The sequence below is a fragment of the Entelurus aequoreus genome, linkage group LG03 (genome assembly GCF_033978785.1).
Source record: "Entelurus aequoreus isolate RoL-2023_Sb linkage group LG03, RoL_Eaeq_v1.1, whole genome shotgun sequence".
In the NCBI taxonomy this organism is placed as follows: domain Eukaryota; kingdom Metazoa; phylum Chordata; class Actinopteri; order Syngnathiformes; family Syngnathidae; genus Entelurus; species Entelurus aequoreus.
Genome location: NC_084733.1, coordinates 19,168,691 through 19,195,497, shown reverse-complemented (window position 1 = coordinate 19,195,497; position 26,807 = coordinate 19,168,691). Strand labels below are relative to the sequence as shown.

The 26,807-nt window shown below is 37.9% G+C and overlaps 1 protein-coding gene and 2 long non-coding RNA genes across 5 annotated transcripts in view; 1 reads left to right on the top strand and 2 right to left on the bottom strand.

The window, feature by feature from the left end:
- The window catches only part of aqr (aquarius intron-binding spliceosomal factor), a 121,596-nt gene extending 111,067 nt beyond the window's left edge, over positions 1–10,529 (top strand). Inside the window, exons 35-36 of the mRNA XM_062041426.1 lie at positions 3,702–3,812; positions 9,486–10,529. Coding sequence (XP_061897410.1) covers positions 3,702–3,812; positions 9,486–9,920 — 546 coding nt within the window. The 3' untranslated portion in view covers positions 9,921–10,529. The remainder of the gene's footprint in view (positions 1–3,701; positions 3,813–9,485) is intronic.
- Positions 10,530–12,662: 2,133 nt separating this feature from the next.
- On the bottom strand, positions 12,663–20,880 carry LOC133645592 (uncharacterized). The gene is made up of 3 exons (XR_009825149.1): positions 20,568–20,880; positions 13,319–13,517; positions 12,663–13,182 (listed from the first exon to the last, which is right to left on the bottom strand). It is a non-coding gene; the product is annotated as an uncharacterized LOC133645592 (long non-coding RNA).
- Positions 20,881–23,610: 2,730 nt separating this feature from the next.
- Positions 23,611–26,807, bottom strand: part of LOC133645591 (uncharacterized) — a 66,450-nt gene continuing 63,253 nt past the window's right edge. For all 3 annotated transcript variants that reach the window (XR_009825146.1, XR_009825148.1, XR_009825147.1), the window contains one exon: positions 23,611–23,708. This is a non-coding gene — a long non-coding RNA (uncharacterized LOC133645591). The remainder of the gene's footprint in view (positions 23,709–26,807) is intronic.

Below are 26,807 nucleotides of genomic sequence, written 5' to 3'. Positions count from 1 at the left end.
ACTCTCTGATAACTAAAGTTATTTGGGTGAATAATGTCAACTCACTACACCGGTATGTTTTAGCGCTTTCATGGTGAGTTCACTGACAGATATAAGTAAGAACTTTACACTCCTTTATATTAGAAATGGCAACAGCGGAGGATGAATGTCACATAACAAGAAGATAGAGGAAAAGAAGAAGCTTATCGACTACGGTGTCGGCACAGACTACAAAGGCGGATGTGCGCAATTTTTTAAGATTTATGCAGATCCCAAATACAGATCAGCAGGTAAGAAAAGTTGCTTTTGCACAATATTGCGAAACAAAACACCGGATAATATGTCTTACCTTATACCAGGGGTCCCCAAACTTTTTGACCCGGGGGCCGCATTGGGTTAAAAACATTTAGCCAGGGGCCGCGCTATATATATATATATATATATATATATATATATATATATATATATATATATATATATATATATATATATATATATATATATATATATATATATATATAAAATATCATTGCAGATAAGACAAATTGCCTTTTCCTTACATTGAACAAAAAAAGTCTTATGTCCCCTGATGTTTAAAAACTCTGCACTAAGTCTATTTTATGTTTCCGTCATTTTTTTTTTCTGTTGCACTAATTGACTAATTGCACTTGCCGCGCACTCACCCGACACTGCCGCGTGAGCGTCATGTCGACACGTTATCGAGGGAAAAATGCATTTTTAGACAATATGATTTGCCTGAGCAACTAGGAGACCCCAAGAGTAACAAGCGGTTAAAAAAGATTGATGGATGGGCTAGAAAGGACAGATTTTAAAAATAATAATACTTTTTTTTTAACTTGGAACTACCCGCGGGCCGGATTTTTACGCTGGCGGGCCGTATCTGGCCCGCGGGCCGTAGTTTGGGGACCCCTGCCTTATACACACACACCATAATAATACTTGTATGTTGAAGCACAGTACAATCCATCAAGCGGCTTCATAGCTTACCAAAGTCGTATTAAAACATTTTGATAGATTTTTGAGCGCCGTGTGTCAATGGAACATATAACATTTTGGTGTTGTTTACTTGAGTCATTATACAGCCTACACTTATCTCTTATGTTTGACTGCCATCTACCGGTCACACTTATCATTACACCATGTACCAAATAAAATTGCTTTGAGGTTGGTAAGCAAAAGCAGAATTATTCCGCACATTAGGCGCACCGGGTTGTAAGGCGCACTGTCGAGTTTTGAGGGGGGGAAAAAATATTTTAAGTGCGCCTTAAAGTCCAGAAAATACGGTATCTTAACTGCATTATGTCAGCTATTTGATTTTTTTTAAGTAGCGCAATAATTACTTTCCATTGTAATTAATTACATTTATTAAAGAGTAATTCCATTAGTAATTCAATTATTTGTCTGGTAAAGTAACAAGTAACTATAATTAAGTAATTTTCAGAACCCAGCTTGGCTAACATATTTGTGTGTATCTCTTATAATGTTTACCTATAAAACACCCTTGTTAAATGTCAGTTATTGTCATGCACTGCAAAAACTGAAATCTAAGTAAGATTAAATATCTCAAATAAGGGTGATATTTGCTTATTTTCTGTCTGATAAGATAATTATTCTCACTAAGCAGATTTTATGTTAGAGTGTTTTACTTGTTTTAAGTGTTTTGTTCCTAAATGATCTCAGTAAGATATTACAGCTTGTAGCTGAGATTTGATGACCTATATTGAGTAAAACATGCTTGAAACTAGAATATCAACTGTTGCAAAGCTGTGTCATCAACACTCACTAGTATAAAACTACTTTTTTTAAAGTAATAATTTCTTACTTCAAGCATGAAAAAAAAAAAATCATGATGCCGATCCCAAGATAATGGCACTAGCATTTACTTAATTTAAGAATATTTTTCAACATATTGAGCAAAAAGGTCTCTTTTTTTTTTCCTACCAAGAAAAGTGCACTTGTTATTAGTGAGAATATACTTATTTTAAGGTATTTTGGGGTTAATTGAGGTTAGCTAATTTTACTTGTTTTGGAAAGTCTTGACAAGCCAAATTTTCTTGTTCTATTGGCAGATAATTTTGTTTAGTTCAAGTAAAATACCCCTAATTTTTGTTATTTTTTTTCTTGTTTTTGAACAAACCCTCCTTAAGACCTACCTCTTCTCGCTGGCCTTTGACCCGAGTTGAGTCCGCCCACTAGGCCACCATTTCTAGTCTCCCACCCCTTCGCTTTAGTTGTATTTTTCAATTTGTCGCACTTTTATTATTATTATTTTTTTTATTCTGCAAATTTTTTAAACTTTTTATTCGACCCCTTTTACCGTATTGCATTTGCACTATCTTGTTTAGCACACTCATTGTTTATGTTCTTTGTTTTTTTTTTGTTTTTTTTTGTTTAGTTTTTTTTTTTAGTTTCTTTTTTTATTTATTTTTTTTTTTTTTTTGTTACATGCTTTTTTAACCTGTAAAGCACTTTGGTTCAATCTAAAAAGTTGTTGAAAATGTGCTATATAAATAAAGTTGACTTGACTTGACTGACTTTTTGCAGTGTGCTGCTGCTGACGTTCAAACAGGCACTTTATTTCACATACTGTTCTTTTGTGGTTTTTTTAGCTGAAGAGTTGAGCATAGCTAAATGTTTTTTATGAAAGATTGGAGATTATATTTGACTTTTATTATATTAATTTCTAGGCTTTTTCTTTTTTGTTATCTCAAAACACCTCTTAAGTAGGGATCCTGGTATGCAACATCTACTTTTCTTACTTGTTGGATCTTGTTTTCCTGCATTTGGGATCCTCATCTGTCCCAAAAAATGTAAAACCAAGGCACGGTGGAGATATTTAGTTACGTCAGCGGATATTTCCATTTATGGGTCAAACTATATCGGGATTTTGATCCATATCGCCCAGCCCTACACTCGTGTTAGTGTCAGGGATGCCCTGTTTGAGTGTTACAGTCGGCCTTATGATGACATTGTGTTTATATGTATGTTTTTCATATATTAGGCGCACCGGATTATAAGGCGCATTAAAGGGGTCATATTATTTTTTATTTTTTTTAAATGTAAAACACATCCTTGTGGTCTACATAACATGTTATGGTGGTTATTTGGTCAAAATGTTCCATAGATTATGTTTTATAGATTATGTTTTACAGATCATCTTCAAGCCGCTTTCTGACATTGTTGCAGTCTTAATAATGAAATTGTGATATTTGAGACTTTTCATATTGCTACTATTTTTTTCTGTGCTACAAAATTGTTGTGCGACTTATTTCTTTCATTTAGTGGTGCTACGAGTGAAAAAGCTAAGCGTGTATAAAAAAAAAAAGTATACTTTGAACAAATAAGTGCCTCGTCCCAAATATTTTTTTATTAAGTTAGTACCAAACTTTATTTATTTAACTGAAAGGGCAAACCCCAAAGAAGCATGGACGTTGCTAAATGCTTTATGCAGTTCAGCACATAAAAGCCACTTGGTGAAAGTCATTAAGTGTGTGAAAATAATTCCCCGAGGGTCCCTGAAGGCATCACCTCCTTTAATGAAGTATGCGAGCACAGACACGTTCCTGTTTGTTGATCTTACATTTGTATTCATTTGTGTGTTTCCAACAATACTCTTTTCACTCTGTTGAAGGTCTACCAGCACGCTTTTCTTCTTCTTCACCTCAGCATTTTCACTTCTTGGATGTGTTTGTCCCCCCCAGAGAGACGCCTCAGAGCGCCCAGACCAAATAGTGCAGAACATGCCGGAGATGGCCAACCTGGTGTACAGTATGTACATGCACATGATGCAGACCACACAAAAGTACAGACAGGTAACACACACACACACACACACACAATTGAACTGCTCATTTTTTAAGGCTAAATGTCTGACGTGTTGTCTTCTCATTGGAAAATAGAAATAATCATTTCCAAGGTCAAACTGCGGCTGTCATAAAAGCTTCATTAACCTAAAAGTGAACACTTTTTTGGGCTTTTAAAAGTAAAAATAAGATAAATACCGTAATTTCCGACTATAAGCCGCTACTTTTTCCCCTCGTTCTGGTCCCTGCGGCTTATACAAGGGTGCGGCTTATTTACGACCTGTTCTTCTCCGACACCGACGAAGAGGATTTCGGTGGTTTTAGTACGCAGGAGGAAGACGACGACACAAAGATTAAAGACTGACCTTTTCATATACCGGTAGGCTGATAACGTACAGGCGAGCACTTTGTATTACTTTGCACCGTTGTATTATTTGTACTCTGCACGAATGCTGTTCGCCATGTCAAAGATGTGAAAGTTTGATTGAATGATTGAAAGATTTATTGTTAATAAATGGGACGCTTTGCGTTCCCAAACAGTCATCTCTGTCCCGACAATCCCCTCCGTGGTAGCAGGAACCCCTATATACTACGGTAATTACACATCAAAACCCTGCGGCTTATAGTCGGGTGCGGCTTATATATGGAGCAATCTGTATTTTCCCCTAAATTTAGCTGTGCGGCTTATAGTCAGGTGCGGCTTATAATCCGGAAATTACGGGTACTGTTAAAATCACACCATTTCATCTTAATCTTCTAAAAACTTCTCATCAATTGACGTCAGGTAAAGGTGAACCTAACACATCTTAAAGTGTCAAAGGAACACATATATATGTACACATATGTGTCTATATATATTTATATATATATACAGTATAGGCCAAAAGTTTGGACACACCCTCATTCAAAACGTGTTTCTTTATTTTCACATACCTGTAGATCGTCACTGAAGGCATCAAAACTATGAAAGAACACATGTGGAGTTATGTACTTAACAAAAAAAAAAGGCGAAATAACTGAAAACATGTTTTATTTACTAGTTTCTTCAAAATAGCCACCCTTTGCCCTGATTACTGCTTTGCACACTCTTGGCATTCTCGCCATGAGCTTCAAGAGGTAGTCACCTGAAATGGTTTTCACTGCACAGGTGTCATAGTTTTGATGTCTTCAGTGACAATCTACTATGTAAATAGTCATGAAATAAAGAAATCGCATGGATGGATGGATGGCCCTAGTGCAGGGGTCGGCAACCCGCGGCTCCGGAGCCGCATGCGGCTCTTTGACCACTCTGATGCGGCTCAGCTACATACTTGCCGACCCCCCCCAATTTTCCCAGGAGATTTATGGATCTCATTGTCTCTCATAGATAACTCCCAGGGAAAATATAATCCTATTTACACTCTAATTACTAAATAAAGGGAGTGCCCTAATTGCACTGCAGTAATTGTCCTCTATAGCATTTACATACAGCGTGCCAGCCCGGCCACATGTTGCATGTTGTTATTACTTGCACACACAGGAGACAGCAAAGCATACTTAGTCATCAGCCACACAGCTTACACTGACGGTAGCCGTATCAAACAACTTTAACATTGTTACGTTACAAATATGCGCCACACTGTGAACCCACACCAAAAAAGAATGAAAAACACATTTCTGGAGAACATCTGCACCGTAACACAACATAAACACAACACAACCAATACCCAGAATCCAGTGGCGTGCGGTGAGGTTAATGTCTGGTGAGGCACGACTGCATCATCACAGTCAGATTTACAAACATATGAACCTGCAGTGCAGGTGTACCTAATGTTGTGTCCCTGCGGTCGTTCGCGGCTCCTGCAGCGCGAGCATTGTTGTTTTTGCACTTTTTGGCTTCTTGTTAAGTGACTTTTTTTGGGTGGATTCGGTCTTGATACGTGGAGGGTTTTGGTGTGGGCTTTGGTTGGTGTGGCGCTCCCGTCGGGCGACGCATTCTGCGGCGGAGGTGCACGAGCCTCCAGTTTTATGATCCCTCAGCACAAGAAATACGTTACACACATACAGTTGTTGACAAAATACACTGTACATTATATACCTCAGCTAACTAAACTATGGAAATGTATAATATAATTCATATAGCAATACAGTCTCACTGCACAGCAGGCCAGCAGTTAGCCGAGTCATTGCGCAATCCATGTTGAGGCACAAATCAGTGACGTGCCTCAACTGGCCGCTGATCACCGCACCGTCTCTTCTCAGTATTTGAACGGCAAATGTGAAAATAAAAATAAAAATAATCTAAAACTGGTGAAGTTAAATGGAAAATAACTTTAGTATAATTACTGGATACATATAACAATTTAATTATTTTTTTTTTCTTTTTACTTTTTTTTTTCTTTCCATGATGGCAGGTGAGGCCGTGCCTCCCCTGCCTCTAGTGACGGCACGCCACTGCCAGAATCCCATGCAGCCCTAACTCTTCCGGTCTACATTATAAACCCCCCCGCTACCACCAAATCCCCCCACACATCAACCCCCCCCCCCCCCCCCCCTCTCCGTGCGTTGGTTGAGCGGAAGAGTTAGGGCTGCATGGGGATTCTGGGTATTGGTACCGTCAGTGTAAGATGTGTGGCTGCTGAGGTAGTACGCCTTGCTGTCACTTACGTGAGCAAGCTGAAACTGCTTTCTACATGTGGTCGAACAGGTACACTGTTTGGGCAGGCTGTAGAGGGCGCCAAAAGCAGTGTCATCACGCCCTGATATTCGGGAGTCTCCCGGGTAAAATGAGAGGGTTGGCAAGTATGATGCTATCAAGCGCCATTCATTCAAAACTCACGGGCCGCATTAACATCAAATTTCCACATTAAAGTGCGTGCCGGTGCGTGTGTCGGAGACCCCTGGGTAACATAGCACAAAGCATTTAAACTTTGTATGCGGTGTTTTTCATTTTAAATTTTAATTTTTTTTTTTTGTGGCTCCCATTATTTTCTTTAATTTGTGAAACTTGCCAAAATGGCTCTTTGAGTGGTAAAGGTTGCCGACCCCTGCCCTAGTGTGTGAATGTGAGTGTGAATGTTGTCTGTCTATCTGTGTTGGCCCTGTGATGAGGTGGCGACTTGTCCAGGGTGTATACCGCCTTCCGCCCGATTGTAGCTGAGATAGGCCCTAGCGACCCCCCGTGACCCCAAAAGGGACAAGCGGTAGAAAATGGATGGATGAATGGACATATACAGTGGGGCAAAAAAGTATTTAGTCAGCCACCCATTGATTGTCAATGGGTGGCTGACTAAATACTTTTTTGCCCCACTGTATATAGGGCTGCAGCTAACTAATTTGATAATCGATTAATCTGTCGATTATTACTTCGATTAATCGATTAATAATCGGATAAAAGAGACAAACTACATTTCTATCCTTTCCAGTATTTTATTTTTTAAAAAACAGCATACTGGCACCATACTTATTTTCGTTATTGTTTCTCAGCTGTTTGTAAATGTTGCAGTTTATAAATAAAGGTTTATAAAACTAAAAAATAAAGTAGCCTCTGCGCATGCGCAAAGCATAGATCCAACGAATCGATGACTAAATTAATCGCCAACTATTTTTATAATCGATTTTAATCGATAAGTTGTTGCAGCCCTACATATGTATATACATATGTATACATATATTGATATATATGTTTATATATATACGTATGTATATATATATATACACATTCGTATATATATACATATACATATGTATGTATATACATAATGTATATATATACACACGTATATATATATATATATATATACGTATGTATATACTGTATATACGTATGTATATACTGTATATATGTATATATATACACACGTATATATATAGGTATGTATATACTGTATATATATACATACGTATATGTATATATATAGGTATGTATATACTGTATATATGTATATATATACATACGTATATATATATACATATATACGTATACATATACATTATGTATATACATACGTATATATATATACGTATGTATATACTGTATATATATACGTACGTATATACATACGTATATATATACATACGTATATATATGCATATATATATATACATACGTATATATATGCATATATATATACGTATATATGTATACATATATATGTATACATATATATATAAATGTATACATATATGTATACGTATGTATATATATGTATACATATATATATATATATGTATATATATATATATATATACGTATGTATATATATACATACGTATGTATATACATACGTACATATATACGTATGTATATACATATGTATATACATAATGTATATATATACGTATGTATATACTGTATATATATATGTGTGTATATATATATACGTATGTATATACTGTATATATATATGTGTGTATATATATATACGTATGTATATATATATTTATACACACACACATGTGTATATATTCTAACACAGTGTTACTATTTAAACTGTCAATATTAAATCTACTTCCAAAAAAATGTAGTGTTTAATGAATACTTATGTTTACTACACTACTGTGTAGGAATGTTGGTCACTATGGTGGTACATGGGGGGGAACGTTTGAGAACCACTGTCTTAAGTAAACAAACATAAAAATAAAATGAGCTTTTTACTTTTTTTTTTGTTTCTTTCCAACAAATTTGGCATACTTGCTTGTCTGTTGGTGTAATGAGCCCGTGTTGTTCATTTAGTTTGAAGTCAAAATATTCCCACACGTTTGGCTTTGCATGTTTTTTCTTTATTTTTGTTACCTTGCCGTCCTACTTACTAACGAGTCGCTGTGTGTGTGTGTGTGTGTGTGTGTGTGTGTGTGTGTGTGTGTGTGTGTGTGTGTGTGTGTGTGTGTGTGTGTGTGTGTGTGTGTGTGTGTGTGTGTGTGTGTGTGTGTGTGTGTGTGTGTGTGTGTGTGTGTGTGTGTGTGTGTGTGTGTGTGTGTGTGTGTGTGTGTGTAAGCTAGCGGTGCCGCCCACAGAGAAAAGAAAGATTGTGACTGACAAGAGGGTTCACTGCGTTCATTTAATTCTGCTATTGAATAAAAGTGTGCTGAGAGTGATGCACAAGGTGAACTAGTGCACCATATTTGGAAGCGAGAGAGGAAGAGAAGCAACACATTTAACCATGACGGGAAAATTATCAAGTTTATTTATTGTTTGATTAAGCCCAATATAATATTTTATTATATTATATTGTATTATTATATTATGAAATATGTTGTTTTTTTTTATAAAGGCGGTCGAGGTTACTGATTTTTTTTATTTTATAATTAAGGAAATACTATGTAATGTAATAAGTACAGGTGAAACTCCAAAAAATTGAATATTGTGCAAAAGTTCATGTCAGCAGTTCAACTTCAAATGTGAAAATATAATATAATTAAAAAATGCAAACTGAAGTTATTATAAACAAAACTTTGCACATTATTTTTTTTTAGGTTTCATCTGCTGATTTTATATATTTTAAATTTTAAGTTACATATGCAATATTATGAAATTGATTAAATGTATCTTGTGGAATAATTAGTGTTGCAAAAAAGCCAAAGAAGACACATTTTTTTCAAAAAGAATTTGGTTGAATTCTGAATAATACTTCAGCAAAAGATACCTTGAAAAATTGTTCAACCCTCTTAAAGTGTAATAGAAAATGTTTCTTCCTCTTGCAGCAACAATTAGCTAAACCTCCTTCACAAGACACGCCTGATGCTGCAGCCAACAGCCTGCCAAACAACTCTGAGAAGGAGGAGGTGAAGAAGAACGAGGTGGAGGAGGAGGGAGAGGTGATGGAGGTGCAGGAGAAGGAGAAGCAGACCCCCATGGACCAGGATGAGAGCCCAACTGTAAAGGAGAAGGAGAAGGAGGATGTGAAGAAGAAGGAGGTGATGGAGGAGCAGACCTCCATGGATCAGGATGAGAGCCCAACTGTAGAAGAGAAGGAGAAGAAGGAGGTGAAGAAGAAGGAGGTGATGACCCCCATGGATGAGGATGTGAGCCCAACTGTAGAGGACAAGTCGCAGCGTAAAGAAGAGAAAGATGGAGGGAAAGCCGTGCAGATGCCTCCACATCCAGGCCAAGACAGCGACAGCGAGGACGAGTCATAAACTTTCTGAGACACTTAAGGGGACCATCACATGATGTCATCATCACGCTTTGAATTGTGTAACTTTACTCCTTTTTAATAAAAACGTTACAATATTTTTCAAAGCTGTGGTCCCGAGGACAGTCTTGAACCCATACACTTTTTTAACTGAAATATTTACCTGCTGTGATGAGGCAAGAACATCATGGAATGGCCTTGCTCCTTTTCTGGCACGGTGCTCGCACGCTAACTGTTAGCATTTTAGCAGTTTCAGTATGGAATGATGTGAAATGACTATACTTCCACTCTAGCATCGCATTAGCAGCCTCCATTGCATTCAATTTCATTCAGCTGTGGTTAATTCAGTCTTAATGTTAAAGGAGTCATATGTAAGAATCTGGCCAGAAATGGTACTGCAATCACGGTCAAAATTCTGTAGTCCCCTATCCAGCTCCATAGACTGGGCTACTCCGAGGAACTTCAAACTTCCACTGCCTTTTACTAGAAGTTGAGGTGCTGGGACCAAAATAGCTGAATAGACAAGCACTTTGTCAATAATTAATCTATAACCAACACATTATACACAGAAATTAGGCTATTTTCAGAAAGAAGTACGTCATGCCTGTGTACAATATCACAACAAATGGCAATTTATTGTCAGCACTATCAGAAAACAATGACTAAAACAAACTACAACCAACGCTAGCAATGGTTATACTGGTGAAAATAAGTAGAGCACGCTTAGCAGCCTAATGTACGCCCAAAACTAAAGAGGAGACATTTGACCAAGATATGCCTATAGGCTGCCGTTTCAAACGTTTCAGATTGCCATATAACTTGGTATATGTAGTCCACAATATGCAAACACGAATGAGGAAATTATTTCATCATGTGATTTGGAACATACTAGCTTTGTTAGACAAGATCATAGACTGTATTGGACAATATAGTTTACATACCAAATTTCCATTTCCATTTATTACAAGTTATAAGAAAATATAAATGCCTGACTTACCTATCAAGGAGAAAATTTGCAAGTTTGGCGTCAGATGAAAAAATCTCCGCCTTCAATCGTCTCCATCTTTCAAAGGCACCCCCGATACAAATCCTCGTTTTGTTCCTGGCTTTGTCAGGAATAAGTTGAGAATCCTAACGACGCCTTTTAGATTTACTAAAATCTGACATGTTTAGTAACTTTACCGGTGGCAGTAGCTCGACGAAGAGGGCAACCTGGATGTAACACACTCACGGACTTACTAATTGGTTATAACGGTGGAGGGCAGGACATCGAAATGAAAACAATAACAAGATTTCGGGGCTGTAAATCTAATGTTGAAATGAGCATATTCCGGCTGAACTACCGTTGTCAGTTATAGAGGTATTGGAAAAGAACATCATTTATTAATGCCTTTTGACGTATCAGGGCCATTTTAATGATGACTTGACATGCAATTATTACATATGGCTCCTTTTGAATAGCACTAGATGTGTCTCAATTGGGGCGGTTAACGACAATCCATGTAACCATGGCAGCGTTTACAAACAAGTCCAAACCGGGCCAATAGATTAGATACATTCACACTTTACGTCTGAATTTGTTTCAACTTTTGCTACATTTAGACAATTTTGTTTAGTCGTTTTTAGCAAATTGCATCAATTAGTTGGGTTATTATCGGTACTGGAGGGGTCACAGGCATACTTGCCAACCTAGAGACCTCGGAATTCGGGAAATGGGGGGAGTTTGGTGGTAGCGGGGGGTGTATATTGTAGCGTCCCGGAAGAGTTGGTGCTGCAAGGGGTTCTGGGTATTTGTTCTGTTGTGTTTATGTTGTGTTACGGTGCGGATGTTCTCCCGAAATGTGCTTGTCATTCTTGTTTGGTGTGGTTTCACAGTGTGGCGCATATTTGTAACCTACTCAGTGGCCTAGTGGTTAAGAGTGTCCGCCCTGAGATCAATCGGTAGGTCGTGAGTTCAAACCCCGGCCGAGTCGTACCAAAGACTATAAAAATGGGACCCATTACCTCCCTGCTTGGCACTCAGCATCAAGGGTTGGAATTGGGGGTTAAATCACAAAAAAATGATTCCCGGGCGCGGCCACCGCTGCTGCTCACTGCTCCCCTCACCTCCCAGGGCGTGAAAAAGGGGATGGGTCAAACGCAGAGGACAAATTTCACCACACCTAGTGTGTGTGTGACAATCATTGGTACTTTAACTTAACTTTAACAGTAGGGATGTCTGATAATGGCTTTTTGCAGATATTCCGATATTGTCCAACTCTTTAATTACCGATACCGATGTCAACCGATACCGATATATGCAGTCGTGGAATTACACATTATTATTTGGACAATCAGGTATGGTGAAGATAAGGTCCTTTTTAAAAAAATTAATAAAATAAAATAAGATAAATAAATGTAAAAAAAAAAAAATTGAATAAAAAAGAAAGTAAAACAATGTAAAAACAGTTACATAGAAACTAGTAATTAATGAAAATTAGTAAAATTAACTGTTAAAGGTTAGTACTATTAGTGGACCAGCAGCACGCACAATCATGTGTGCTTACGGACTGTATCCCTTGCAGACTGTATTGATATATATTGATATATAATGTAGGAACCAGAATATTAATAACAGAAAGAAACAACCCTTTTGTGTGAATGAGTGTAAATGGGGGAGGGAGGTTTTTTGGGTTGGTGCACTAATTGTAAGTGTATCTTGTGTTTTTTATGTGGATTTAATAAAAAAAACGATACCGATTAAAAAAAAAAACGATACCGATAATTTCCGATATTACATTTTAAAGCATTTATCGGCATCGACATCTCTAACAGTGTTCAAGTTGTTTATACGGTCGCCCTCAGTGTGACCTGTATGTCTGTTGATCAAGTATGCCTTGCATTCGCTTGTGTGTGTGTAAAAGCAGCATATATTATGTGACAGGACCGGCACGCTGTTTGTTTGGAGAAAAAACGGGCGTGACGACACGTTGTAGAGGACGCTAAAGGCAGTGCCTTTAAGCCACGCCCCCAATATTGTTGTCCGGGTGGAAATTGGGAGAATGGTTGCCCCGGGAGATTTTCGGGAGGGGCACTGAAATTCGGGAGGTTGCAGCCCTCAGTAAGTCACTGAATGATGCCTGTAGGAATACGCTGTAGTCGTCTACAACCTGACATTTCTGTTCAAAAAGCAACATTTGGAATATAGTTTTTGGTTTTGGAGGCCATCGGGTAAAGCTGCTTCCACTTCGTGACTATTAGGTGGTTTTAAAGGATCAGTGGTCAGTCTGGGAGGAAGAAAAAAAGAAAGAAATGACAACCTCATGACTGCAATCATAGGAGTGAAGTCACATGACGTGTGCATTGTGTAACGGCCTCACTACTTCTTGTGTCTCCCTGCCGCTCCATTCACTCACCACATACCTCCACATCCACATCCACACCAATTACGCCGTGGGACGAGCCGAGCGGCGTCTTTGGGCCGGCCGAGAGGGACCAGGAGGACTTTGGAGCGCCTCAAGTAGAAGAAGACGACGACGCTGAAGGTAACTCATGTCTTTTCTAGTCCGTCCTCAGGTACTCTTTGGGATCGTTGGTGCTTTTCTTCCCATCAACTCCTTTGCTACTTGGAAACAAAGCCAGGGTGTGAACACAGGAAGTTGCTGTCATGGAGAAGTGAAAGAAAAGTTGCAGGAAGAAGAAAGTAAAGATGCAGAAAATGAGTTATTGCTTTGGGGAGAAGTTAGTTAAATACAAGTAGTTTTGATGTTATTGTTAGTATTGGTTACAGTTTGGATCTTAAGGTTACAAGGTCGGCTTGGAGTCTTTGCTTTGGGATTTTGGGCTTCTTAGATTAGATTTGGGTTCAGTCTCAATAACATATGATCAAAGGTCGGATTGTTTTCTTTAAAGTGAGTGATCAGATAAATAACTGTACTTTAAAAATACAGTAAAGTTTTGTTTATCACTGTTAATTGGTCACAGGCCCAAAAGTGGTCAATGAATTCTGCTAAATAAGAATGAATGATTACCGTATTTTTCGGACTATAAGTCGCAGTTTTTTTTCATAGTTTGGCCGGGGGTGCGACTTATACTCGGGAGCGACTTATGTGTGAAATGATTAACACATTACCGTAAAACTATCAAATCATATTATTTAGCTCATTCACGTAAGAGACTAGACCAGGGGTGTCCAAACTTTTTCCAGCAAGGGCCGCATACAGAAAAGTTGAAGGCTCTCGGGGCCACTTTGTACTTTTTTTTTGTACATTCCATACCCGAAAACCTCTTACATGCCAGTTTTTTTTGTTTTTTTTTAATTTTGCATGATTTCCTGTCCAGCGCTCTTATTTTTTGTTCCACATCCTCAACGTTGTACCTTTACACTTCATGCGTCTCTTTTTCCATTTGTGCACCTGCCTTTCTCTGGTAAAGAAGACTTGTTTACTGCACTTGCCTGCCGTCTCTGCATCCCGGAGTGCCTGATGTAACAAAAACTAATACAATGTAGTTGAATCAATTATTCTTATTACTATTCTTTATCAATATTAGCATGATTATTACATTACAAGGCTCAGCACACTCAAAATCTTACCATTACCATTGTTTTCTGCACTTGCCTGCCGTCTCTGCATCCCGGAGTGCGTACATAAAACGAAAGGTAACAAAAAACCAGTACAATGTAGTTCAATCAATTATTCATATTATAATTAGTCTTTATCAATACTTATTATTATTAATATTTTGCTTTCGCAAACTCAAAATCTTACCATATCTTGCAAGAAATGTGTACCTATGTTCATCAAACACCATGTAAAAGACGCACAGGTCAACAGCAATTTTGGTTTTCAGGTCCCATTTTGGGGGGATTTGGTCTGGTTCCATTATTCCTAAGCACAAATTGTATTTTGTCGGTGTCGCGGGCCAATTAAAAACGAGCTGCGGGCCACACTTTGGACACCCCTGGACTAGACTTATAAGATTTCCTGGGATTTAGCGATTAGGAGTGACAGATTGTTTGGTAAACGTATAGCATGTTCTATATGTTATAGTTATTTGAATGACTCTTACCATAATATGTTACGTTAACATACCAGGCACGTTCTCAGTTGGTTATTTATGCCTCATATAACGTACACTTATTCAGCCTGTTGTTCACTATTCTTTATTTATTTTTAATTGCCTTTCAAATGTCTATTCTTGGTGTTGGCTTTTATCAAATACATTTCCCCAAAAAATGTGACCTATATATGTTTTTTTTCCGTCTTTATCATGCATTTTCGGCCGGTGCGACTTATACTCCGGAGCGGCTTATACTCAAAAATGCAAAAATCAAAAAAACATTAAAAAAGTGGAATGAGGTGAAATCTAACTAGAAAACGTTGCAATGTTGACACAAAGCTGCCATGCAGGCTGTTTTTTCTTATTTTGTCTATCTTTATTTTCCTTTTTTTGCCATTGCTCAAAAAAAGACAAAAAATCAATAATAATGAATTATTGACATCTTCAAGGCTCCAATTACTTCAAATATTTCACATTAACATGTTTTATGTGGAAAAATGTTGCATATATTGTGTGGTTACCATATTAAAACATCCGAGTTTTCTTTGACAAAAGAGCATAAAACAAACAAAATAATAGTTCAAACGTAAAATGGACAGATATATCTGAAGTTGATCTCGTAACTTAAGTGTTGAAAGTAAAACAAATTATAATAAAAATGAATGAGTGGGGCACCTTTTGGATCCCAAAGATATTTAGTGGGATTTTATTTATCTTTTCACTGTGATTAATCAAAAATAATAATGAAAATAAAATCAATGGTGTCCTGCATTATTGATCTTTTCAGGGCTCCAATTACTTCACATCAAACATTGCTTTCTGAATGTTTTGGTGGGGGAAAATACTGCATATTTCAGTTTTACTATAAAAAACAAAGTTGTCTTTGACAGAAAAGGCATATATAATAATAGGCAATAATAATTTGACTTGTTTTTAACATTTTAATGACTGAGACCCTTTACGGGCCCCAGGATCCCTAATTGTTAAAAAAAAAAAATCTATATATTTTGTTATGGTTTGAAAATGAAAAATATCAAAATATCCCCCGCGTGCTTTAATTTCTCCATGTGCGGCCCTCATTGGAAAAAGTTTGGACACCCCTGGGTTAGATAAATAACTGTCCTTTAAAAATCCAGTAAAGTTTTGTTTATCACTGTTAATTGGTCACAGGCCCAAAAGTGGTCAATTAATTTCTGCTAAATAGGAATTAATAATGAATTAAGACTTGAACGTGAGTGTGAATGTTGTCTGTATGTGTTGGCGACTTCCGCCCGAGTGCAGCTGGGATAGGCTCCAGAGAGGGACAAGCGGTAGGAAATGGATGGACTTGGAATATTTTCGTAGCTGAAACATGAAAAAAATGTCAACAACCCCTCTGTACGTGAACTATCACTCTTTAGTCACGTGTACAATCTTTGAATGCAATCTATTAATGCTGCCTGAGGCTGAGCCAATCAGTGGCCTCGATGCTGAACAGTTTTAATCTCCTCTAGAGGACAATAATACTGTAGTATTTAATTCCATTTAGACATTTCTGCTTAATTTAGGCCACAAATCCACAGAACAGAGAGTAAGTAATGAGTGAATAACATTGAAACCATCACTGTCACTACCTAAGGATTGATATAAAACACTATCATGTCTCCATGTTAATACTCACTTTTTCATTATTGCCATCATGTTTTAGTGTGTCAGATTCTTTGGGTTAAAAGTATTCAACTGAGGTTGGAGCTCACGCTTTAAAACCAGGATTAGGGTTTAAAAACCAGGATTGGGGTTTTGAGGTCAGGGTTTTGCGGTTGGGTTTAAGACTCGGTCTTAGTGTTTTAGTGTTAGATTTAAAGATTTGAGGTCTGAATGGGTTGAAATTAATTAATGTGTCTTGTATGACATCATCACTTTTATAAAGGTTACCCGAAATGATGTTAGTCAACAAACTTGACTATTTTCCTTCTGATTCCAAACAAGGGTCATGAATGAAATGTGTCTCGGTTTATTTTAAAATCAATTTCGGCGACGCCACAACACTACTTTTTTTTTTTTTTTGTGTACTAAAAGACTTTTGTGGTCTTAAAAGTTTGAGTTGAGCTTTAACACCAGGAAAAATATGCTAGACTTGTTTTAATAAAGATAAAAAAAGACCGAAAGGATTGGAAAAGTCTCTGAATTCTAGAGATGTCCGAAATTGGCTTTTTTGCCGATATTCCGATATTGTCCAACTCTTAATTACCGATTCCGATATCAACCGATACCGATATATACAGTCGTGGAATTAACACATTATTATGCCTAATTTTGTTGTGATGCCCCGTTGGATGCATTTAACAATGTAACAAGGTTTTGGGGGGGCGGGGTTTGGTGGTAGCGGGGGGTGTATATTGTAGCGTCCCGGAAGAGTTAGTGCTGCAAGGGGTTCTGGTCTGGGTATTTGTTATGGTGTGTTACGGTGCGGATGTTCTCCCGGAATGTGTCTGTCATTCTTGTTTGGTGTGGGTTCACAGTGTGGCGCATATTTGTAACAGTGTTAGAGTTGTTTATACGGTCACCCTCAGTGTGACCTGTATGGCTGTTGATCAAGTATGCCTTGCATTCACTCATGTGTGTGTAAAAGCCGCGTATATTATGTGACTAGGCCGGCACGCTGTTTGTATGGCGGTAAAGGGGACGTGACGACAGGTTGTAGAGGACGCTAAAGGCACGCCCCCTAAAATGTTGTCCGGGTGGAAATCGGGAGAATGGTTGCCGCGGGAGATTTTCGGGAGGGGCACTGAAATTCGGGAGTCTCCCGGGGAAAATCGGGAGGTTGAAACCGATACCGATATTACTTTTTAAAGCATTTATCGGCCGATATTATCGGACATCTCTACTGAATTCTTGAAAAATTGCCAACAAAGTACAGTGCAATACTATACAGTACAATGACGCTCGCTGTTATGTCCTTCCCGATGCCCTAAACCACCACCAAAAAAATTCAGGAAGATCGGAGCGTCTGTAAGGCAATTCTGACTATTATTTTCAACCACAGGGGGGCGATAATGACGCCGCATTAGTCAAGCAGTTACATCCCACCATTCACATTTTTAGAAAGATGGGAGCATGTCGAAGGAAGTCATGACAGTTATATTCATCCACCACTAGGGGGAAGTATTGGCGCCGCTGCAGTAATGCAGTTGCATCCCACCCAACGCCAAATATTTCAGAAAAATCAGTGCTTGTTATGACTTATAGTTTTCCACCACAAGGGGGCGATAAAGGCGATGCAGTAGTCATGCAGTGGCATCCCACCCAACACCAAGAACAACCATCTTAAATTTTCCTGACATTTTTGTCAGGAAAATTTAAGAATGTAAAGAAAGTTACGACTGTTCTAATTATTCACCACAAGGGGGCAATGTTAGTGTTGAAATTAACACGTAGGCATGATCGCACCCCAACCTGAAAGCTTCATGTCAGTTAGGAGGAAGATCCGACTATCTAAAGTGCAGTAATGACAGTTTGATTGGCGATGGCGTGGGGAAGATTTCGCCTCCACTTTGAATGGCTATGAACTTCAGGCACTTCATGGCGTCACTAACATCATTTCGACTTTTTAAGGACTCTCAAGATCAATTTTCCAGTTTTTCCAGTACCCTACAAAAGGCGAAAACCAGTGTGAATCAATCCATAGCCTTGTTGTTTGAGGTCACCAAACGCTGTCTGTAGGAAAAATACGGAAAATCTGCTAAAACCTAAGCCTAACATTGAACCGGCAGTTATCATTAACTGAATGGGACATATAACATGAAGCAGTGTTTCTGTAGACTATTCAATGTCACTGGTGTTTACTTTTTGTTTGTATCATCATCATTCATGTATACACCATTCCTTACAAGAAATAACATTAATTATTGTTTACTTGTTTGTTTGTATCATAATTCTTGAAAACATCATTCCTTACAAGAAAAAACATTATTATTTACTTGTTTGTTTGTATCATAATCCCAGCCGAGTCATACCAAAGACTATAAAAATGGGACCCGTTTCCCTCCCTGCTTGGCACTCAGCATCAAGGGTTGGAGTTGGGGGTTAAATCACCAAAATGATTCCCGGGCGCGGCGCCGCTGCTGCCCACTGCTCCCCAAGGGGATGGGTCAAATGCAGAGGACAAATTTCACCACATCTAGTGTGTGTGTGACAATCATTGGTACTTTAATCTTAATAATTCATGTATACATCATTCCTTATAATAAATAACACTAATTATTATTTTTTTACTAGTTTGTTTGTATCATAATTCATGTATACATCATTCCTTACAAGAAATAACATTATTGTTTACTTGTTTGTTTGTATCATAATTCATGTATACATCATTCCTTATAATAAATAACATTAATTATTATTGTTTACTAGTTTGTATCATAATTCATGTATACATCATTCCTTATAATAAATAGCATTCATTATTATTGTTTACTAGTTTGTTTCTATCATAATTCATGTAGACATCATTCCTTATAATAAATAACATTAATTATTATTGTTTACTAGTTTGTATCATAATTCATGTATACATCATTCCTTATAATAAATAGCATTCATTATTATTGTTTACTAGTTTGTTTCTATCATAATTCATGTAGACATCATTCCTTACAAGAAATAACCTTATTGTTTGCTTGTTTGTTTGTATCATAATTCATGTATACATCATTCCTTATAATAAATAACATTCATTATTATTGTTTACTAGTTTGTTTGTATCATAATTCATGTAGACATCATTCCTTACAAGAAATAACATTATTGTTTACTTGTTTGTTTGTATCATAATTCATGCATGATGGACTGATTCACTACTGTCCTCTTGGGGGCGACACAGAGCCGTGTATACGGCTCTGGCATAACAACAACCTAATGTAAGGGCTCGTGCAAAGCCAACAGATCAAGCGTGTAGCTTTCATTTTTAAGGAAGCCTATTTTATTTTTTTTCTATTTTATAACTAGCCTATTGAGTCAGACTGCCGAGAAATATGATGAACAATTCCAAGCATTTACAAGCACTTCACCCAAAATGCAAGCATTTTTCAAACCTCAAGGTTTTTAAGCAGCCGTACGAACCCTGATATATACATATATATATATATATATATATATATATATATATATATATATATATATATATATATATATATATATATATATATATATATATATATACATATATATATATATATATATATACATATAGATGCATACATACATACACACACATATGATTGATTAGTTCATGTGGAAGACTAGATAGGACAGCAGAGGTCTGTCCTATCACAGCTCGATAAAATGACGGCTTAGCGCTGCTAAATAATTTTTCTCATTGAAATTCTTAATGGCTCAAACTTCAACTTCAAGCTTTCAAGGCCACAAAAGTCTTTTAGGACAGAAACCAAAAAAAGTAGTCACATGTTATCAAACAACAGAATCTAATTTTTACAAACGACTACATTTGTCGAAGAGTTCTCATACCTTAACAACGACATTTCAGTCTAGGGGGTACTTCTAGCTTTTTGTTTGGGTTTTGTCTTGTTGTTTTTGAATAAATTCTCAATGTTTTTCTATTTGTGTGTCTTACCTTGGGGTCTTCCAGAGCAGGATGGCAAACTGCGCCTCGCCTTTGTGGTGCATCATCTGGCTGCTGCTGCTGCTCTTCCTCGCCTGGCCCCTCAGCATCACCTTGGGGGGTCTCTACGGTCTCGTCAGCCCCCTCACCACCTGCCTCGGCCTGGACCGCCTCTCCGACCTTCTCCTGGAGGGCGCCAACCTGGGCCGAACCTGCGCCCTGAACATGCGGCACTGCAAGCCGTTGTGTTGAGCCGCATGAACAAGTTGTGCGATTGTTATCGTCGTCCGTGAAGAAAAACGGATTGAGCTGGATGTGTTGGCATGTAAGCAGCCCGCATGTTTGTGTTTTGCAAGGCTTTGTTGCTACGGAAACGGGCCCGGTTCATTCCCGATGACGCTGCACGAAGAAGATAAGAGCGCAAGTGGCGAATGTAACAATGGCGACGCTCATACTTATAAATGACTGTTTGCAAACTTCTAATAAGATTAAACCTGCTTTCAACTCCTGTCTGCTTACTGAGTGTGTCTTACTGACGTGGAGGAACAAAACACACGTCACAATGTTTTTCATTGTTGAAGATTTGTTTCTAGTTGAAATGCACTTTTATATGCACAAGATACGGATAACTAGAAATTTCTCATGAGCCTATCTGTGTTGTGAACCTCCAGCCCGGGTGTCTAACACTGACATAGCTAACAGCTAGCAGGCTAAAGAAAAGTACAAAGGTAAGTACCGTACTTTCCGCACTATAAGGCGCACCGGGTTATAAGGCGCACCTTCAGTGAATGGCCTATTTTAAAACTCTGTTCATATATAAGGCGCACCGCATTATAAGGCGCATAGAATAGACGCTACAGTAGAGGCTGGGGTTACGTTATGCATCCCGTAGTTGCGAGACCTGTTGTGGCTCAATATTGGTCCGTATATAAGGCGCACCGGATTATAAGGCGCACTGTCAGCTTTTGAGAAAACTGGAGGTTTTTAGGTGCGCCCTATAGTGCGGAAAATACGGTACTAAAAGTGCCAATGCAGTTCTATAGTGGTCCTACAACATGCCGTGTATGTATTTTCAATTTAATATGAACAAACTAGTTAAAATGGTAACATGCTAAAAAAATTAGCATGGTAGCACCTGACAAAATAGGACAAAGTACCAAAAGTGACAAGTCTGTTGTATATACACTACCGTTCAAAAGTTTGGGGTCACATTGAAATGTCCTTATTTTTGAAGGAAAGGCACTGTACTTTTCAATGAAGGTAACTTTAAACTAGTCTTAACTTTAAAGAAATACACTCTATACATTGCTAATGTGGTAAATGACTATTCTAGCTGCAAATGTCTGGTTTTTGGTGCAATATCTACATAGGTGTATAGAGGCCCATTTCCAGCAACTATCACTCCAGTGTTCTAATGGTACAATGTGTTTGCTCATTGGCTCAGAAGGCGAATTGATGATTAGAAAACCCTTGTGCAATCATGTTCACACATCTGAAAACAGTTTAGCTCGTTACAGAAGCTACAAAACTGACCTTCCTTTGAGCAGATTGAGTTTCTGGAGCATCACATTTGTGGGGTCAATTAAACGCTCAAAATGGCCAGAAAAAGAGAACTTTCATCTGAAACTCGACAGTCTATTCTTGTTCTTAGAAATTAAGGCTATTCCACAAAATTGTTTGGGTGACCCCAAACTTTTGAACGGTAGTGTATTTTCTACCGTATTTTTCGGAGTATAAGCCGCACCGGAGTATAAGTCGCACCTGCCGAAAATGCATAATAAAGAAGAAAAAAAAACATATATAAGTCACACTGGAGTATAAGTCGCATTTTTGGGGGAAATTTATTTGATAAAACCCAACACCAAGAATAGACATTAGAAAGGCAATTTAAAATAAATAAAGAATAGTGAACAACAGGCTGATTAAGTGTACGTTATATGACGCATAAATAACCAACTGAGAACGTGCCTGGTATGTTAACGTAACATATTATGGTAAGAGTCATTCAAATAACTATAACATATAGAACATGCTATACGTTTACCAAACAATCTGTCACTCCTAATCGCTAAATCCAATGAAATCTTATACGTCTAGTCTCTTACGTGAATGAGCTAATTAAGATTATTTGATATTTTACGGTAATGTGTTAATAATTTCACACATAATTCGCTCCTGAGTATAAGTCGCACCCCCGGCCAAACTACGAAAAAAACTGCGACCGTACATTAATTGACTGTTTTCCGTGGTTGTTGATATTTTCTTTAATTTCCTTTCCACCTTGATAGCTGATGGGATTTATAATCAGAGGAAGGTTACATTTTGAATACATGTTTTAAAATGTTATATATTTTTCTCCTGGTCTGTATTTTCGATTGGTCATAAAAAATATCAATATCGATATCGACCGATACAACACACTTATATTGGACACAGTTTTCAGCTGTATCGTCCAACACTACCTTTATTAATACCTAAATCCCCATCCTACTCAAAGTTTAGACCTACCGTAATCTGAAGCCTAACCCAAACACACCTGCTCAGTGGCCTTGTGGTTAGAGTGTCTGCCCGCTGTAATCAATAGTTTGTACCAACAAAAACAATGATCTTAAGAGACGTTTTCAAACGAGATACTTTGGATTTTTAGGGGAAAGAAACTTGTGTGTGTTCTTTATTCATGACAAAGGCTGTGTTTGTATTCTGGAAGAGTTAAAAGCTCTATTGACGCACCGGGGATTCATGCCTGACCGGCTTATTGAACGCTAAAAGGCTGAAAAAGTTTTTTAGAGACTTCCAAGTTTCTCCACTTTGTACTTGGGAGTAATAACTTGTACTCCACTTTGCGAAGTTGTACTTTATCAAGGTGAAATTACTGCTCAATGACGAGCAGCTCTTCATGCCATCCTAATGTTCTTGCTGAGCCTCACTCGGAGAGAGGGAGAAGGCAGCTTTAAATTGAGAGCAAGTTGCTATAAAAACACTAATTAGACATCAAGTTGTGTTTTTTATGATAACAAACAAATTTTGTGCCAGAAGATGAAAAAGACAAATTCTTACTTAAAATGCAGTCCTTCCTCAGTTTGGACGACAGAGCTTTTCTTCCGCGCACACATTCATGGATGACGACGAGCTTCTCTCCTCACAACTTTACAACTGCAAAATATTAAAGGTACGATTTGAACATTACTTTTTACTGAGAACTTGAAACTTTATCCTTGAAGTGTTTATTTCCTTGTCAAACTATAATTGAAACATAATGTTTAGTAAATATATACATATGTATTTGTCAAATAAATCTTTGTTCCAACCTAAACCTTAGTCGTTACCTAAAACCTAACCCTAAACCAGGGATCGGCGACCCAAAAGAGATCTGCAAAAAATAAAAATTCTTATATAAGTGTTATAATGAAGGCAACACATGATGTAAGTGTCTATATTAGCTATAATAGCCTACTATCAAAATGACTACAAAAAATTAAATATTGAAATTTAATATTTATTCAACACATTTTTGTCAAATAAATTGGAAAACAACATTGGAAAACATTAGTAAAACTTCTCAGAGGGTGAGATAACTCCTGGAAATGACTGGCTTAGAATGGCCAAAGGTATAGATGTGTGTGTCCAAGTAAAAAAAATAAAATGCAAGCTGGGTAACGTTAGCTGTGGTCTGTAACAACATGGCACACACACACGTCAATACCATCATATATATATATATATATATATATATATATATATATATATATATATATATATATATATATATATATATATATATATATATATATATATATATATACATATATACATATATATATGTATATATACATTGTCATGTGTTAGCATGCTATTTGTTAGCATTTTAGCTCGTTTGCTAATATGAAAATGAAAATACATCCATGACATACCGTATTTTTTGGACTACCGGTATAAGTCGCAGTTTTTTTATACTTATACTCAGGAGCGACTTATGTGTGAAATTATTAACACCTTACCGTAAAATATCAAATATTATTTAGCTCATTCACATAAGAGACTAGACGTGTAAGATTTCATGGGATTTAGCGATTAGGAGTGACAGATTGTTTGGTAAACGTATAGCATGTTCTATATGTTATAGTTATTTGAATGACTCTTACCATAATATGTTACGTTAACATACCAGGCACGTTCTCAGTTGGTTATTTATGCGTCATATAACGTACACTTATTCAGCATGTTGTTCACTATTCTTTATTTATTTTAAATTGCCTTTCAAATGTCTATTCTTGGTGTTGGGTTTTATCAAACAATTTTCCCCAAAAAATGCGACTTATACTCCAGTGCGACTTATATATGTTTTTTTCCTTCTTTATTGTGCATTTTCGGCCGGAGCGACTTATACTCCGAAAAATACGGTAAGCTAAATGCTAAAATCCCATTGAAGACTTAACAATAACCTTTTAAAATGAAGTTGCAAAAATAAGGAATACGTGAGAATTGCTTAATAAATTGTAACAAAATAGTCCAACGTTTGAAAATGTAAACATAGAGAAATCTGAGAACAACTATTTTCTGCCGGTTTAGTGCCAGGAAGTTAGGGCTGTGCTCTAAAGGGTAAACGCGGCTAAAATTGCGTTGTATTACCGGTCTCGGTGGGAACGACCGCCTTGCATGATTTACAGACCACATTGGTCTGACTACGGTCCGTTTGAAAAAATCCAAAAACCTGCCATACTATCGAGGTGACTTTTCTTGTTTCATCAACAATTTCTTTACTCTCTGCAGCACTCATTTTTACTTTCTCTTCTCACTTCACGCAAAGAATCAACCACGACACAACATGATGGCGCAACCGAAAAGATAGTTGATACCGTTACCTGATAGGCTGATAGCGTGTCACTCCCACTGATCAGCGATCACTTCCTGCGTTGCTCGGTTACCAGAGACAGAGTCCTTTTGTTCATGCAACCTACCTTGCATAGCAACTTCCGGTTTCTTCCGACGAAGAACAACCCCAAAAAATTATCGAACGTTTTGACGAACGCATTTTTTTATTTGATATCAATTGCGTGTCTATCGCGATATATATTGACAGTGTTTTACTGCCAAGCTCTAAATTACAATAAGGTTACACTGCAAAAACTGAAATGTAAGTAAGATGAAATGTCTCAAATAAGGGTGATATTTACTTATTTTCTGTCTGATAAGATAATTCTTTTCACTAAGCAGATTTTATGTTAGAGTGTTTTACTTGTTTTAAGGGTTTTGGTCCTAAATTATCTCAGTTGAGCTCATAGGACTAGATAGTACAATCCCTCAGATTAATCAGCAGTTAGTGTTGAGTGGGGGTTGGGGGGTTAGGGGCAAAAGCTTCACTGGGGTCTTCAGGTGGGCACCCTCTTTCATTGGTGTTTCGTTGATAGGCCCACGACACCTCCAGAGGGCTCAACGGCGACATCTAGCGTCCCAGGTGTGCCCCCCTCTGCTTTTACCCCTAGATGTCATTTAGCAGCCCAGTTTGTGTCCTTTCTCTTGAACCATATCCATCTGCTACTTCGTTCAGCAGCATCCGACAGCGATTTGACAGCCCGCCGGAAGGCCTGACCTCTCAATCCTATTCCTTTGAGGAGCTTGGTTGTGGACGTAGCAACGAAGCCTCTGCACCCGACTTCAACTGGAAACACTCGGGCACGCCAGCCGCGCTGCTCTGCTTCGGCTGCTATGTCCGCATACCTCAGTTGTTTGCGCTCATATGCTTCACCAACTGCTGCTTCCCATGGTACAGTTAGTTCAACAATGAACACAGTCTTCTGGGAGGTTGACCACAAGACCAGGTCCGGCCTGATACTGGTTGTAATGATTTCAGGCGGGAAGATGAGTTTGTGGTCCAAGTCAACCTGCATTTTCCAGTCCCGGGCAGAGTCCAGAAAGGTTGCCTCCACTCTTGCAGATGGTTTTGGTGGGAGTTGTCCTGCTCTTACAAACTGAGTGGTGATTGAGTGACTAGGGATTGGGGGAGGAAGGGCCTTGTTGTTATTTCTCCTTTCCTCCAGGGTGATCGCCAGTTGTCTCAAGACCTGGTTATGCCTCTAGGTGTAGCGGCCTTGAGACAAACTGATTTTGCAGCCGGTGAGGATGTGACTGAGTGTTGCAGGGGTTTGACAGAGTGCACAAGAAGGATCTTCTCCAAACCATTGGTTTAAGTTCTTGGGTGTGGGAAAAACATCGTAGGTGGCTCTGATGATGAAGCTGATTTGGCTCCCTTCC